Source organism: Camarhynchus parvulus, chromosome 5 (assembly GCF_901933205.1).
Source record: "Camarhynchus parvulus chromosome 5, STF_HiC, whole genome shotgun sequence".
NCBI lineage: Eukaryota > Metazoa > Chordata > Aves > Passeriformes > Thraupidae > Camarhynchus > Camarhynchus parvulus.
Window position 1 is genome coordinate 59,131,540 of NC_044575.1, and position 15,514 is coordinate 59,147,053.

General features: G+C 42.5%; 1 protein-coding gene across 2 annotated transcripts in view; it reads left to right on the forward strand.

The window, feature by feature from the left end:
* Window positions 1-15,514, forward strand: part of DDHD1 (DDHD domain containing 1) — a 66,763-nt gene that overhangs the window by 35,853 nt on the left and 15,396 nt on the right. For both annotated transcript variants that reach the window (XM_030950414.1, XM_030950415.1), the window contains 2 exons: window positions 4,593-4,699; window positions 4,981-5,087. In XM_030950414.1, coding sequence (XP_030806274.1) covers window positions 4,593-4,699; window positions 4,981-5,087 — 214 coding nt within the window. The remainder of the gene's footprint in view (window positions 1-4,592; window positions 4,700-4,980; window positions 5,088-15,514) is intronic.

Below are 15,514 nucleotides of genomic sequence, written 5' to 3' on the forward strand. Positions count from 1 at the left end.
GGGAAAGGCAGCCAGGCACATTTTATTCATGGTGTACATCAAAGAACCTATTTTCAGGCCATTACTTCTTGCATGGAAAATAGCAATATGTCAGAATTCTTTCAAGGTGTGCATTGAATCTGTGCATGAATGGGTTTTCTTCTTAGAAAAACCATAAATTAGAGTTGTTTCCTTGTGTTTCAATGCATATCTTCAAGTAATTGTTGCTCTGGGATCAGTATTTCAACATGCATTTGTATCAGGTGAATTCTCTCCCTGTTTAGATGAGGATTTATGGCTTCAGTTGGTGTTAATTTAACAAGTGAGTAGAGGGATTTGCCATCTAATAAATTTTCTTAGAGAAATTTATTTTGAAGAGCCAGAAGAAGAAAAAAGAAAAAAAAAAACCTCATCTTTATAGCAGAACAGCTGTTCCTGGATCCCTGGCAGTGCCCAAGGCCAGGCTGGATGGGGCTTGGAGCAGCCTGGGACAGTGGGGGGTGTCCCTGCCCATGGCAGGGGTGGCACTGGATGGGCTTTAAAGTCATTTCCAAATCAAACCCTTCTGGGATTTTACAAATCTGGGACTATTGTGCTGGACCTCAGCTGTAAAATCAGCCTTTACATTTCCAAAGTCCTTGATGAGGACACAAAGCCAGCTCAGGTTTTAGGAGGGGAGACCCAAAGCTTTTCCCAAAAGGTTTGGCAGAATTGCAAGGCCACATTATTTTCTCCAAACTCCTGTTTCTTACTTTGACTTCCATTTAAAAAACTCTCTGTCTCAGTTTGTGAACAGCTTTAGTAAGGACTGGACCCTTTCAAACAGCAAAAAGCTCTGTAGTTGTTGTATTTAAAGATTTAAAGGTTTAGGGATGTCCAATAGCTGTTCCTCCACAATATTTCCAGCTTCTACTGATAATAATAAATAATGTGGATGGTTTTTCTGCTCTGCTAGGTACAGGTTATTTACCATTTCTTTCACCTCAAGTAGTTGTTGTGGTGTAAAATTTTGTGCTTTGTTCAGACAATATTTCTGTGCTTTTACTGCTTTTAATCTGAGCAATTTTAATTTGCTGCTTGGCTAATTTCCTCCTAAACTTTACTGTTTCTGAATTCCTCTTTGCTGGTGTCAAACTTTTAACCCCAGCCTGCAGCTGCAGTGGGATGGGGAGGAGAGCTGGGAAAAGGTAAAACCCATGGGTAGAGATGAAAACAGTTTAATAATTAACATAATAATACAAATAATACAAATACTACTACTACTAATAATAATAATAACAACAAAATGGGGGGGGAAATCCAGAAATAAGTCTGGGTCTGGCCATATTCCCCCCCAATTTCTTGTGCAGCTCTTTGTTGGCACAGCATGAGACGCTGAAAAATCTCTGATTTAGGGGGAGCACAACCAAAACAACCAAAATATCAACATTATCCTCACCCTAAATCCAAATTGTGCTGTACCAACTACCAGGAAAGAAATTAACTTTATCCCAAAACCACCTCCTTCATGCAGAAAGAGTGAAGCTGACTTGGCAATACCAAGGAGCTGTGAGCATTTTCAAAAATCTCCTTTATTTTGCTCACTCAGGGACTCCAGGAATGTTCATGTATTCACTGGAATTTTATCTTCTTTATAATCTAGGATTTCCATGCTGAATTTGGACTCTCACATGCCCTGTTGTGTGTGGGGGTGGCAGGGAAGGTTTTGTGCCTGGCAAGGATGGCTCAGCTCAGGCTTTGAATCAGCCCTGATTTAAGCAGATCCTCCTGCTGAATTATTTTCCCCCTTATCATGGGAAGGATATTCTGCTTTATTTAAACCTTTGCCATCTCTTTGGACAAGAATCCAGGAGATTAGGAGTGCAATCACACCAGGCTTTAAAAATAGAGATGCTGAGCAGTTGCATTTCTTGGCTGTTTGCACAGGCCTGCAGTAGCAGCTTTGGAGAAAAGGGTGTACAGGATGCTACTTCCCTTTCCCCCTTTTTTCCTCCCTTCCCCCCTTTTTTTCCTCCCTTTCCCCCTTTTTTTTCCTCCCTTTCCCCCTTTTTTTTCCTCCCTTCCCCCTTTTTTCTCCCTTCCCCCTTTTTTTCTCACTTTCCCCCTTTTTTCTCCCTTTCCCCTTTTTTTCCCACTTTCCCCCTTTTTTTCTCACTTCCCCCTTTTTTCTCCCTTCCCCCTTTTTTCTCACTTTCCCCTTTTTTCTCACTTTCCCCCCTTTTTTCCTTCCCCTGCCTTTTTTCCTTTCTCCTTTTTTTTACTTTCCCAGCTTTTTTTCCCTTCCCCTTTTTTCCTTCCCCCTTTTCTTCCCTTTTTTTTCCTCACTTCCCCCCTTTTCTTCCCCCTTTTTTTCTTACTTTCCCCTTTTTCTCCCTTCCCCCCATTTCCCTTTCCTTTTTATCCTTCCCCCTTTTTTTCTCACTTTCCCCTTTTCTCCTTCCCCCTTTTCTCCCCCTTCCCTGCACATTTTCCCCTTCACCCTTTTATTCCTTTCTCCTTTTTCTCCCTTTCCCCAACTTTTCTTTCCCCCTTTTCCCATTCCTCCTTTTTTTTTTCTTTTATCAGAAAATAAGTGTCAGTGATGGAAAAGTGTTTTCACTGCCTCTCTCCAAAATGTGGTACATGATTAATCTGCTTTTTTAGTAGCATCATGAACTTTTCCTGTGGGAAAAAAAAAAATTAAATTTTAAAAAAAATTTAAAAATAAGGGAAAGGAGAAGAGATAATTGTAGAAAATGTTTGGGTATTTTTGGGTTTTTTCCAAACAATTTCATTCCCTTTCCTACCTTCTCAGAACAGGGTTTTGCCAGAGTTATCCATATAGGATTTTTGGATAGCTCAGGATTGCCCAGCACATGGAGCAGCTGAAGCAATTCCTGTCCCAGGTGTTGGCAGTGATTTATCCTCACCTGTCTCCTGAAAAACAGAGGAGCATTGATACACCCAAGGAAAAATGCCTCAGCTCAGGGATTAAACTCACTAAAAAGCATTTGGACAGGTGGAAGTGCAGGTGGAAGATTAATGTCATTGTGCCTGTGGTTGTAGAATTAATTAACAGGGGGTTGCTTTGAAAATAGGGGGGAAAATGCATTGAAACACTGAAATAAATAAAAATCTGATGCTTGGAACTGGGAACTTGGGTTTGGTTTGTTGTGCTCATCTTCAAAAATAGGAATAATCTTGGGGCCAGGATTCAGGTAAAGGAAAGAAAGGAAAATAAAAAATTTCCTTGCTTTGGATGCTGAGTGACTGTAGTGGTTTTGGTTTGTTAATTGGAGATTTTTTGGTTGATGTGCTAATGAGTGTGGTGGGTTTGGTGTTGGTTAATTATCAGTGTAACTGCTAGAATGCACTCATTTACTTCTTGCTGTGAGGTAGGACTGGGAGACAAGTAAAGTAGGTTTGAAACTTTAAAAGGGTATAAAGAAAAAATTAATAATAGGAATTAAAAGAAAGAGTAATAAGAATTAGAACAAATTACTAACAATATTAGTAATATAGAATTAGAACAAAACCTTTAGGATACTTCTCCTCCTACAGCATTTTCTTTGTTAATGATAATGTAAAGAAATAAAACTTAAAATTTTACTCAGTTTACTACCTCTAAAATAGTCTTTCTTTAGTTTACTTAGGGAGAGAAGTTCCTCTTGTTAATGTCATGGAGATTTCTCTACAAGAAAATAGTTCTTTTGTGGTTCTTAATTTTTGCAAATAGCAGCTGCTTGGGGAAATCTGTTATTGGGAAATCTTTCCTATTTTTCACAAGCTTTTTTTGCAGTTGTGTTTATGGGTTATGTTTACTTTTGGGGTATTGTTTTAAAGATGAGCTGTTCAAAGGTAAAGGTTCTTATTATTTATAGAATGCCTGGATATTTAATATTTTCTCTGATTTCTTGCTTTTCCTTTTTCAATGATGGGTTTTTCACACAACACAAATAAAGTAATATTTTTTTAATATCATAACTTATCATTATTCCCATTTTTCCCCCCAAATAAAGAGGGTCAGAGATACTTTGGGGTTGAGGTATTTTAAGTTTTTCTCATCCCTTGAGAGAGGTGCAGCAATGTTCATGTTCAGATATGCTGTAAAAATGAAAAGTCTTTTAAAAGCCTTTCCATCTGCTCCTGCAAGTTGAAACATTCACAAGTGATCCCGTTTCTCACCCTTGGAGCTCTCAAGCCTTCCAATTCACTATGTGAAATTAAAATAAAACTCAGCTCTTTTGAGCCATATTTTTAAGAGTTTTCTTTGTGTTTAAAAGCACTGAATTGTTTTCCTTCTATACTGATCAAATGATTGATTTCAGTGGATTCTGGATTTCAAAGCAGAGATGAAATTCTTAATTTTCTATTTTCTGATTTTCTAATTCTTTCCTAATTTTCTAATCCTTACCTTTCCCATTCAGCCCCAAACCCACCAGAATTAACAATTGAATTGAATTTAGGTGGATTGTGTTAAGCCCACACTGTGATACATTCAGACTCTTTTTGAGCATGCAATGCACAGAATTTTTTTCATTATATGAGAATTTAAGCATTTCATAATAAAAGCTTGAAATTGAGGGAATTCCAAGAGTAGTCTGTACAGGAAAACATTCATTTCTTTGTTGTAGGATGCGAGATACAGCAAGAAAAGTGGAAGAAAAATATTTTTCCAACCTTGCAACGCACGTGGAATTCCTTCCAGTGGAGTGGAGATCAAAGCTGACCCTCGATGGAGGTACAGGACTCAGTTCTTCTGCTGTTCCAGCAGCTGCAGAATTCTCCCCAGAAATCTCATCTGTGCTTTTTCTTTGGTTTTGTTTGCACAACTTTGAACATTCCCATCCCTGGCAGTGTCCCAGGCCAGGTTGGACATTGGGGCTTGGAGCAACCTGGGATAGTGGAAGGTGTCCCTGCCCATGAATGATCTTTAAGGTCCCTTCCAACCCAAATCACCCCATTATTCTGTTTTATCATTCTCCTGGATGTAATTTTATTCATTTTTTTTATTTTCCCCAGACACTGTGGACTCCATAACCCCGGATAAAGTGCGGGGTTTGAGGGACATGCTCAACAGCAGTGCCATGGACATCATGTACTACACCAGCCCTCTCTACAGGGATGAGGTAAGTGAGGAAAACTGCTTTTTATGTAAATTCACCAGAGCAGGGCATAGAGGCTGGAAAAATCTGGATTTGGGAATGTCAAGGAAGCTCCCTTCTAAGGAAAGCCTTTTTACAAAGGTGTTAACACTTTGTAGGTGTGTCATAGGGAGAAAAAAAGGGCAAGGAGAAGAGATAATTGTAGAAAATGTTTTGTGGTTTTTTGGGGTTTTTTTTCCATACCCTCTCAGACCCTTCCCTACTTTCTCAGAACAGAGTTATCCATAGAGGATTTTTGGATAGCTCAGGATTGCCCAGCACATGGAGCAGCTGAAGCAATTCCTGTCCCAGGTGTTGGCAGTGATTTATCCTGTCTCACTTCTCCTGAAGAACAGAGGAGAAGAAAGACAGCAAAAAGCACAATCCATGTCATTTATTCAGAGCAGAAATGTCTGAAATGGTTCTGTATCAACAGCTGAGAAATGGGAAGGGGGTTAATGCTGTTCTTTCTAATTTCTGCATATCTGGATGTCCACAGAGTTGCGGTTCTTTTTACCTCTGACAAAATCCGTGGGTATTTGTCACTTCATTTCTGCTGTTTCTGGGGACAGGTGGGGTGGCAAACATGCCCAGTCTGATTGCATTTGTGTGCACTTGCCTTGCAGGGACACCAAAATGATCCCCAGTTACTCACTTTATCAGGGGCCTGTTCATATCCTGGGTGCTCCCATCCCACCTTGACCCATCTGTGTAGCTCTTGAGTGACCCCATTAACCAGAGGGGAAAAACCAGGAATAGGATCATAAATTATAGTGGCCTGTAAATAATGATAAGCCTTGAATAAATGATAGTAACCTCAATAAATGAAGCAGCCCATAAAAAATGGACAGTGCTTCACCCCAGTAGCACCCTTGTGTTTCACACTTCCTGGAAAAGCCCTCTGGGGCAGTTTTGGGATTAATTTCCGTAGGAATTGCAGCTTTTTTCTGTGTTTGCTGTGTTATGTGTGGAGTAGTGTTAATCCTTTTGCAACCTTGGTGTCCAGGGCATGGTTAGACTGCGGTAAGGTGAGACTTTGAACTGTTACCTGAATATTTAATGTCAAATTAGGTGTGTTTAAGTCCTTTAGACTGGCAACACGATTTTCAAACCAAAATCTGTACCTCCCTTCCTGCTCAGTAATGCAGAATTCATTGATCAGGGCTCTCCACTGTCTCTCAGGTTTCCCTGCCTGTTGTGTACCTGAAGCCAACACAAATTTTTGTGGCAACCCTTGGAAATTTCCCTGGCAGCTTGAAAACAGATATTTTTTTAACTGCATTAGAGGCTTGGCATGTCTGTGGACATCTTCTGGGAAATGGATTAGTGAGTAAAGTTCAGGTGTGCTGGCCAGCAGTGCATGAAAATTTAATTCATTGCTCAGTAGAATTGCAGTTTTACAGGTTTGTCACCATCCCCTGGGTGTGAGAGCTGACATAGGAGGAGCATGATTAGATGTGATTGCAAAATACCAAGTTGGTTTTATTCATCAAATTAAATTAATTCCTTGAAATGTTTGCAGCAGTACACTCAAGTTACTCTTCCTTATCCCATTTTATTTTCTGTGACCTAACTTTGCAGAGTTTAACACAGCAGTGTCAGATAGAGCATTCTTCTGGATGGTTTTCCCACCTTCAGTGTGTTTTTCTTGTGGCACTTTGCTCCTTCCAGCTCAGAGATGAGCCTTGGCTTTGAGGATTCACACATTGCTCAGAATTCATGTCCCTGCTCACTGCTCTATCACCCCAACACAACTCTTTGTGCACTCTGGGCACTCCCAGTGCTTTCCACCCAGAAATCCTGAAAGGATCTCAAAAGGGGCTTATTTTATTAAATTTCCTTTGCTTCTGGGAAATAAACTGAGGAATGTGGTGAAGAGTGAAGCTGCCATTCAGCTGATGGCTCTGAGCAGAATCCCAGCCTGGTTTGGGTTGGAAGGGATCTGAGAAAACATCTCATTCCACCCCCTGCCATGGCAGGGACACCTTCCACTGTCCCAGGCTGCTCCAAACTCCATCCAGGCTGGCCTGGGACACTGCCAGGGATCCAGGGGCAGCCACAGCTGCTCTGGGCACCCTTCACAGGGCACAATTCCCAAAATCCCATCCGTCCCTCTGGCAGTGGGAGCCATTCCCTGGCTCCTGTCCCTCCATCCCTTGTCCCCAGTCCCTCTGCAGCTCTCCTGGAGCCCCTTCAGGCCCTGCCAGGGGCTCTGAGCTCTCCCTGGAGCCTTCTCCTCCCCAGGTGAGCACCCCCAGCTCTCCCAGCCTGCCTCCAGCCCTGGAGCATCTCCATGGCCTCCTCTGGACTCTCTCCAGCAGCTTCTCCTGCTGCTGGGAGCTCCAGAGCTGGCAGAGCATTCCTAGTGACCTCCAAGTCACCCCTGTGCCCAAGGCAGGGCCAGAATCCTCTCCCTGCTCCCCTGAGTGCCAGGGGGGCAGCTCAGGACCCTGTGAGCACCCAGGGCACAACACTTGGATGTGGCATTTTTGGGGTCCCCCATCATGGGGAGGAAAGATGAATCTGACTCCATGTTCTTGGAAGGCTAATTTATTATTTTATGGTATTACGTTATATTATATTATATTATATTATATTATATTATATTATATTATATTATATTATATTATATTATATTATATTATATTATATTATATTATATTATATTATATTATATTATATATTATATTATATTATATTATATTATATTATATTATATTATATTATATTATATTATATCATATCATATCATATCATATCATATCATATTATATTATATCATATTACATTATATTACATTACATTACATTACATTATATGATATTACATTATATGATATTACATTATATGATATTATATTATGCTATACTAAGCTATACTAAAGAATAGAGAAAGGATACTTACAGAAGGCTTAACAAGATACCAATGAAAAACTTGTGACCTTGTCAGAGTCCTGACACAGCTGGGCCATGATTGGTCATTAAGTAAAAACAATTAATATGTTGGATAAACAATCTCCAACCACCTTCCATAGTAGCAAAACACAGGAGAAGCAAATCAGATAATTGTTGTTTTCATTTTTCTCTGAGGTTTCTCAGCTTCCCAGGAGAGAAATCCTGGGCAAAGAGGATTTTTCAGAAAATGTGATGATGACACTTGGTTGGGAATTTTCTTTCCCCTTTCAAGGATTTTAGAGGTATCACAACTTCTTCTTTAAAGCTCCTGAGCACTCTTTAGGCAGCTCATGATGGGGTTTGCAGGTGGCAGCCCCTCTGTCCCCCCAGGGGAAGGTGTCACTGTCACCTGGTGTCCCAGGAGAGCACAGAGCTGTCCCAGGGCACTGCATTGCCCATTTGAGCCCCCCAGAGCGTGGTGGGTGAGCCCCTCTCTGATTTCAGGTATTGTTTCTTCTCCAGTGAGGCAGGAGAATATCCAAAAGGTGCCTCTGACTGCTGGCATGTGATGTGATACCAGGCAGGCATTAATAATTCAGCACAGCCCCCTGAACATCCCAGTCAGATTCAGCTGGGCTGGTTTTGTGGCAGAGAATTCTGCTGTATCCTCCTCTCTACCAAATCCCTCTTTAAACATTACCCAGATGTAAGAAAAAGCAATAAATTGATATTCTGAGGCCTATTTCTAAATGAGCAGTCATTTCACATTCTGCCCTGACCTTGGTGGTCCATCTGTGGTAACATAATCTTGGGTTTTAGTGTCCTCACTGGGGGACTTGGTTTCACATCTGTGTCACTGTAACTTCATATTTCTTTAATAATAAATGCTTGCAGCAGAGATTAGAAAGACCAATTGTTGCATAGTAAATGCAGAGTTGTCACCTTCATTATACTGTTAAGTGCCTTTTTTTTACTGATCTTCCCTGTACTTACTTGCAGGCTAATTGTAATTCTGTGAATTATTGATACATGGCTTGGCAGAAAATGCCTTTAGTGCAGAATAAATATAATTTACATCAGTCTTCCCAAGATTTCTAAGGATTTCATGCAAATATTGCACTATAAAAGTGGAGAAACTTCACTGTCCACCTTAGAATCACGGAATAGTTTATGTTGGAAGGGAAATTAGGGATAATCTCATTCCAACTAGACATCTTCCACTAGAACAGCTTGCTCAAGAGTCCTGACCTTGGACTGGCTTCATGATTTTCCCTTATACACATATTTAAAAGAAGAATTAATGACTAACCTCTTGAAATTTGGGACAAGTATTAACTTTTACCAGAGCTTTCATCCCTTTGGGTTGTTTTGCAATGGAAATACCATTTTCTTGTGCACTCCTTTCAGCAATAAAAGGCAACTGGTTCAGGTGTGTTTGAAAACAAGATGGGAAGCAGGGAATTTTAAGCTGAGACTATTTCAGGACTAGTTTTGCATATCCTGTTGAACATAATAGTGAAGGAGCTGCTTGGCTGGTTTAATTAATGGCTGGTTTAATTAATTTGATTGCCCTTGAATGTACTCTCAGCTTTATAAAGTCATTGGTTAGTGGCTGTGCCTGAACCTAAACTTCATCTTGAGCACAGTAACTTGTTAGAAATGGGTTGGACTCAGCTTTTCAACACAGGAGGGGTTCTGGAGAGAGGCTCAGGCAGCTCCACAGATCCTTTTTCTGTGCCATCACTGAGACAGAGCCCTTCCCATCTGTTCCCACAGCCACAGCTCATTCTGGCCTCTCATCTGTTGTTGTGACACTCCTCTGGCACCCACCAGTGATTCCATCAGGGAATGTGACAACTGTTGTCCCCTTGGGGGTCAGCAGCCTCACCAGCTCTGCTGGCACCTTCTCCTGGGCCACGTGGAGCAAAAACTCCTCAGTTTTGCTTTCCCAATCCCCCCTTGAGCTGCAGCTCCTCCCTTGGCTTTCAAGGAGCCTCTGCCCCCTCCAGCTGGCTCACACTCCTGCTGGCTGAATTTCAAAGGAGTTTGCACTTTCTCCTGGAGTTCTCTTGACATTTGGGAAGAGCTGCTTGCAGAGCTCACTGTTCCTCAGATTTCCTTCACATTCCTTCCCCACAAAGCTGCAGAAACTGCCCTGCTCTTCAGGCTGCAGAGGGTGCACAGCTCAGGTGTGCTGCACTCCCTTTCCATAGGTCACTTGTTTTTATTTTTCTTCAAACTGTTCATGTGGAGAGATTGTTTGGTGGGTGAGGATCCTGTGGAGACAGCACAGAGAAAGGAGCAGCATTCAGGCTCTGTGTTACTGCTGTGCTCAGGTGCCAGCAGGGGGTTTCTGCTCCCTCTTTTCTTGAAAAAAAACCAAATTTCTTGGATATTGAGAGGAAAATGTCATTTTCTACACTGGTAATTTTGGTGTGCATTGAAAAGCCCCTTCAATCCCAACAATCTGCCGCTAAAATGGAGCAGGGGATGGAGTTCTGGATCTCCTTGGTGTATGTCCAGGGGCTGTTTGTCCACACACACCTCCCAATTTCCTTCTGCTTTGCCAGGAACATGCTATCCATGCTCATTTATGCTGGTGTGTTCAAGGCTGCTTTTCCTCAGAGGAGGGTGAACAGCTGCTTGGGATGCTGGAATTTAGAGGTTGAACAGCTGTTTGGGATTTTGATGCTGGAAATTAGAGGTTGAACAGCTCTTTGGGATGTTGGTGCTGGCATTCAGAGGTTGAACGACTCTTTGGGATGTTGGTGCTGGAATTTAGAGGTTGAACAGCTCTTTGGGATGTTGGTGCTGGAATTCAGAGGTTGAACAGCTCTTTGGGATGTTGGTGCTGGAATTCAGAGGTTGAACAGCTCTTTGGGATGTTGGTGCTGGCATTCAGAGGTTGAACAGCTCTTTGGGATGTTGGTGCTGGAATTCAGAGGTTGAACAGCTTTTGGGATGTTGTGTGGAATTCAGGTTGACAGCCTTTGGGGTGTGCTGGCATTCAGAGGTTGAACAGCTCTTTGGGATGTTGGTGCTGGAATTCAGAGGTTGAACAGCTCTTTGGGATGTTGGTGCTGGAATTCAGAGGTTGAACAGCTCTTTGGGATGTTGGTGCTGGAATTCAGAGGTTGAACAGCTCTTTGGGATGTTGGTGCTGGAATTCAGAGGTTTGGGTTTTTCCAGCCCAGCACAAGATGCTGTTAATGCTCTGCACAAAAGGGAAGCAGCTCACTCCTTGCACAATTTCTTGTTCCCATAATGATCCAGCAGTTCAGGCTTGCCCAACACCCAGGAGGTGATAAAGGATATGATTCTGCTGCCCTTTTTATCAGTGTTCTTCAGCCTGAGGTGACAGGGATGTGTCACCTGACTCAGACTCCCTCTCTTTACAAAACCCAGGCCCGTGCCAATTCAGGATTCCTGAATGGATGGGATAGGCTGTTATTTTTTGATTTCTTGGAAGCCATGTGCCAGCCAGGCACATGACTGGGAAAGCAAAGGGCATTTTTGGCCTCAGCAAGCCCAGTCTCCTGCTCCTTGGTCAGTTTTTGGCTTCCCCCTGGAATTGCATGGCCCTCAAGCCAGCTCCCCATGGATGTGCATTCCTTACTCTGCCTTTAATTTGGTTTCTGCAGGGCAGAGAGCTTCTAACCTCAGTTCATCTGAATATGAGCTGCTGCCTTCTGAGCAACTTGATCCTGCAGGCTTGAGTTTCCTGCAAGGAGGATTTATTGGCAAAACTTCAGCTGATAGAGAGAGATAATCTCAGAATGGGTTGGATTGGAAGGAATCTTAAATCCCATCTCATTCCAAACCCGAAACCATGGGCAGGGACACCTTCCTCTGTCCCACGTTGCTCCAGCCTGGCCTTGGACACATCCAGGGATCCAGGGGCAGCCACAGCTTCTCTGGCAACTTGTGCCAGGGCACCCCACCTCCCAGCCAGGAATTCCTTCCTAATATCCCATCTATATTCCCCTCTGTCAGTGGGAAGCCATTCCCCCTTGTCCTTTCAGTCCAGGCCCTTTCTTGGAAATATTTCATTGTCCTTAGGCTGATGCTAAATGAGGGCCAGCTGGCAGGATGGGATTTGATGCAGCTTTTCTGGAAGAAATAGGAATTGTTCCCTTTGTTACAGTGTTGGATCTGCTCAGGAACAGACAGGGAAAGGTGCTGCAGGTGCTGCACCTCCCTGCTCCCTCTGGAGGAGCAGAGCAGCTGACAGGAAAACACCAGCTCAATCCACTGCTGCCTCATTGATTCTTCTGGGAGGTGTTTGAGTTGTTTTGTCTGTGGGAGAAGCCTTAGGAGGTGGTGGAATGGGCTGGGTTGATGCCTCAGGTTTTAGTTTTTCTATATTTCACATTCTGTGCTGCTTTAGTGTGTGGGTCTGGGCTCCATATCAGGGGATGGTGAGCTCTGAGCACAGAGCAGGGAGACAAAACAATTCCTGCTCCAGCTGGGCACCAAGGACAAATGATCCAAATCTCATCCCAAGAGCACAAACCCCGTGGGCTGGAGAGAGAAAAACAAGCAGGGTGGGACTGCCTGGGCTAAAGCTGGAATGGGACAATGAACTGCAAGGTGCAAATGGAGCAGAACTGATCCCAGGGAGAGACCCCGTGCCCGGCCGTGCATTTTGGGGCCATTTTGGTTCATCTTGGGTGCAGCCCTGGCTGGGCTCTTGTGCTGCCCAAGGTGGATCCATGGAGGAGATGCTTTGAATAAATCCCTGCTTTATTCTGGAACTCCATCCAGCCCCTGCTCTAGGGCAGCCTGCACAAGGCATCAGTTTCTGGTGACCCAGATGGGACCAAACCCACAATCCCTGGCTTAGGGGACTCAAGGAATCTCCAGGTTTTTAATAAGGAATGCCCTATGGAGACCTGGGATGGAAAACCAGCTCCCACTGTCCCCAAAATGAGCTGGGAACTGGGAGGGAGGATGGGAGCTGCAAAGAGAAAGAGGAGTCTGGTCATGCTGGATTCCACTGTTCCCACCATTCCTGGGATTTTTGGGTAATTCCTGCAGAACCTGCAGGTGCTTCCAGAGCACAGTAGATCCCATGGAGCAGCAGGTGCTGAGGTTTGGGGCTGGCAGGGAAAGCAGTGAGAAAAGGGCTGATTTCAGCAGGAATTCCTTGGGTGGAGCTGCAGTGGAGCAGGAGAAGCTATCAGCAAGCTCAGGATGAGGCACCCATTACCTGTAACCCAACCATGAGGTGCAGACATGGAGCAGCCACTTGGATGTCCTGGGTTTGGGAGGCTGGGAAGGGAGTTGTTTTATTTTTGGGGTTGTCTTTTTTTTATTTTATTTTATTTCACAGTGAACCTTTAATTAAGATCCTTTAGAGGGAGTAGAAAAACAAGCTATGCATAAAAAGATCAGCTCTGAAAAAATTTATTACAGTGATGCCATTCAGGAGAGAAAATTTGATAGGCAGTCATGTTTTTCATGTTTAAATCCAACAAAAAAATTCACTGATTTTAGGCAATGTAAAGTGGTTTTAGAAGTATTTTTACGTGGATTTTTAGGACATATCAAGCTGTAACTACAAAAGATGTGAAAGCAGTTCATGTTGAATTTACTGGACTAAAACCCTGTTCAAACTTTTCTTTCACAAGTTGGAATATTTTATGCTTTTTAAGAGTAAGAAAGCAAATCAGGATTAAATCATAGACTGGCTTGGATTGGAAGGGACCTTAAACATCATCCCCCAATAAATATTACCTCAACTTCATATACTGCTTAACCAAGCAGGTTTTAAGCTGAGACTTTAAATGAATATTCATTTTCTTTTCAGTTCCTTTTATTTTTCTCCTTTTTTTTTTTTCCTTACTCTGTACCACAAAGGTTCAGTTTCTAATCTTAGGACTGGCACAGGACTGTTGGCAGGACACCAACCTGCAAAAGTGCTCACTGCAGGTGCAGGGCTCCTGGTTTTGGCAGAGCAGCAAACCAGACCATTCCCACAGCCTGGAATTCTGGAGCTTTTCCCAGAGCACATCTTCCACTCCACAATTACCTGGGGGATCTGGAGTTTAGCAATGATCTCCATCAGATGCTTTGGTTGAATTCAGTGCTTGGATTCTGGTCTGCAAAATTGCAAATGAGCACCTATTTGGAAATCCTTTTCTTAGTTATGTCCCTGTTTGTGCTGAACTTCCCAGTAACACCAAGTTTTTAAGGAGGAGGATTAAAACCAGGGCTGGACTCAGTTTCCAACCAGGGTTTTCCAAGAAATATTCTGTTTTATGCCCTCAGACTGCAAGATCAGATCTTTATAATGGAAATGCCACGATGCCAGAAGATTATTTACCTATTCCTGGCAGGAATCCCCAGACACTTTGATTTCAGCTGATTCTTGCTATTTTGTTTTGGGTTTTAAGCAAAACCTTTTTAAATGGAGAGAATACCAGCCAGCCACAGCTCATCCTGACTGGCATTTCCAGCTCCAGCTCTGCCTGTTCATGTGTGGAAGTTTGTGCCCAGACTCTGTGTAGACCCAAATGGAAGAAGAGGCAACACCACAGTCAAAAATACTTGAAAATGGATGTTCTGATACTCCTTTCTTCAAGCTGCTGCAGGGCTCTGTTAACCATCTCCCAGTGCTTCAGGCACAGGGTTTGTTGTGTGGATTCTCACTCAGTAAAATGTGTATCAAACACTGGCACTTCTGGTGCCATTCATATTTATATTCAGTAATGACTCAGGCTCTTGAAAAATCATGCTGAAATTATATGTTCCATAGCTTTAATTTCCTCTTGCTAACAAGGGAATGATTTGCACTCTCTTGTTTGTTCCTCCTCCCTGCCACTGCCTGGAAGCATTGCTCAGTTTCCATGCTGAGTTTCACAGGCAAAGCTGGCTTTTTAGGTTTGTTTTTGTTTGGTTTGGGGGTGTTGGGTTTTTTGGGGTTTTTTTTTGTTTTGGTTTTTGTTGTTGTTGGGTTGGGGGGTTTTGGCGGTTGGTTGGTTGGTTGGGGTTTTTTTTGTTTGTTTTTTTGGTTTTGGTTTTGTTTTTGTTTTTTTTTTTTTTTTTTTTTTTTGTTTGTTTGTTTGTTTGTTTGGTCTTTTTGTGGGTTTTTTTTTTCTGTTTTGTTTTTTGTTGGCCAGTTCCCAAATCTCATGTTTTCCAGTGTTTCTCTCTAAAATACTTTCTGGGAAGCTCTATCTTTTTATCCTACAGAGTAGGGTCTGGAGCAGATGAGCTTCTCAGACACTCCATGAACATAGAACCAATATTTGTTTATTTATTTATTTATTGCTATAGTACTACAGGATTAGTCTGTGATGTTTAAGAACCATGTTGCACTCCTGCTTTTCCCCAAAAATCCCTCCAGGAACCATATAACCAGAAAACTGGTTTTTTAAGCATTGTTTATATCAAATGTTCAAATTCTGCCTCTGTTTGTATCTTTTTTGCCTTTTTTTCCTCTTGTATCATCCTCTTACCTGAGATGAGGCTTTTCATTTCTTAGCAGCATTGTTTCATTCTGATTCCTTGGGAATA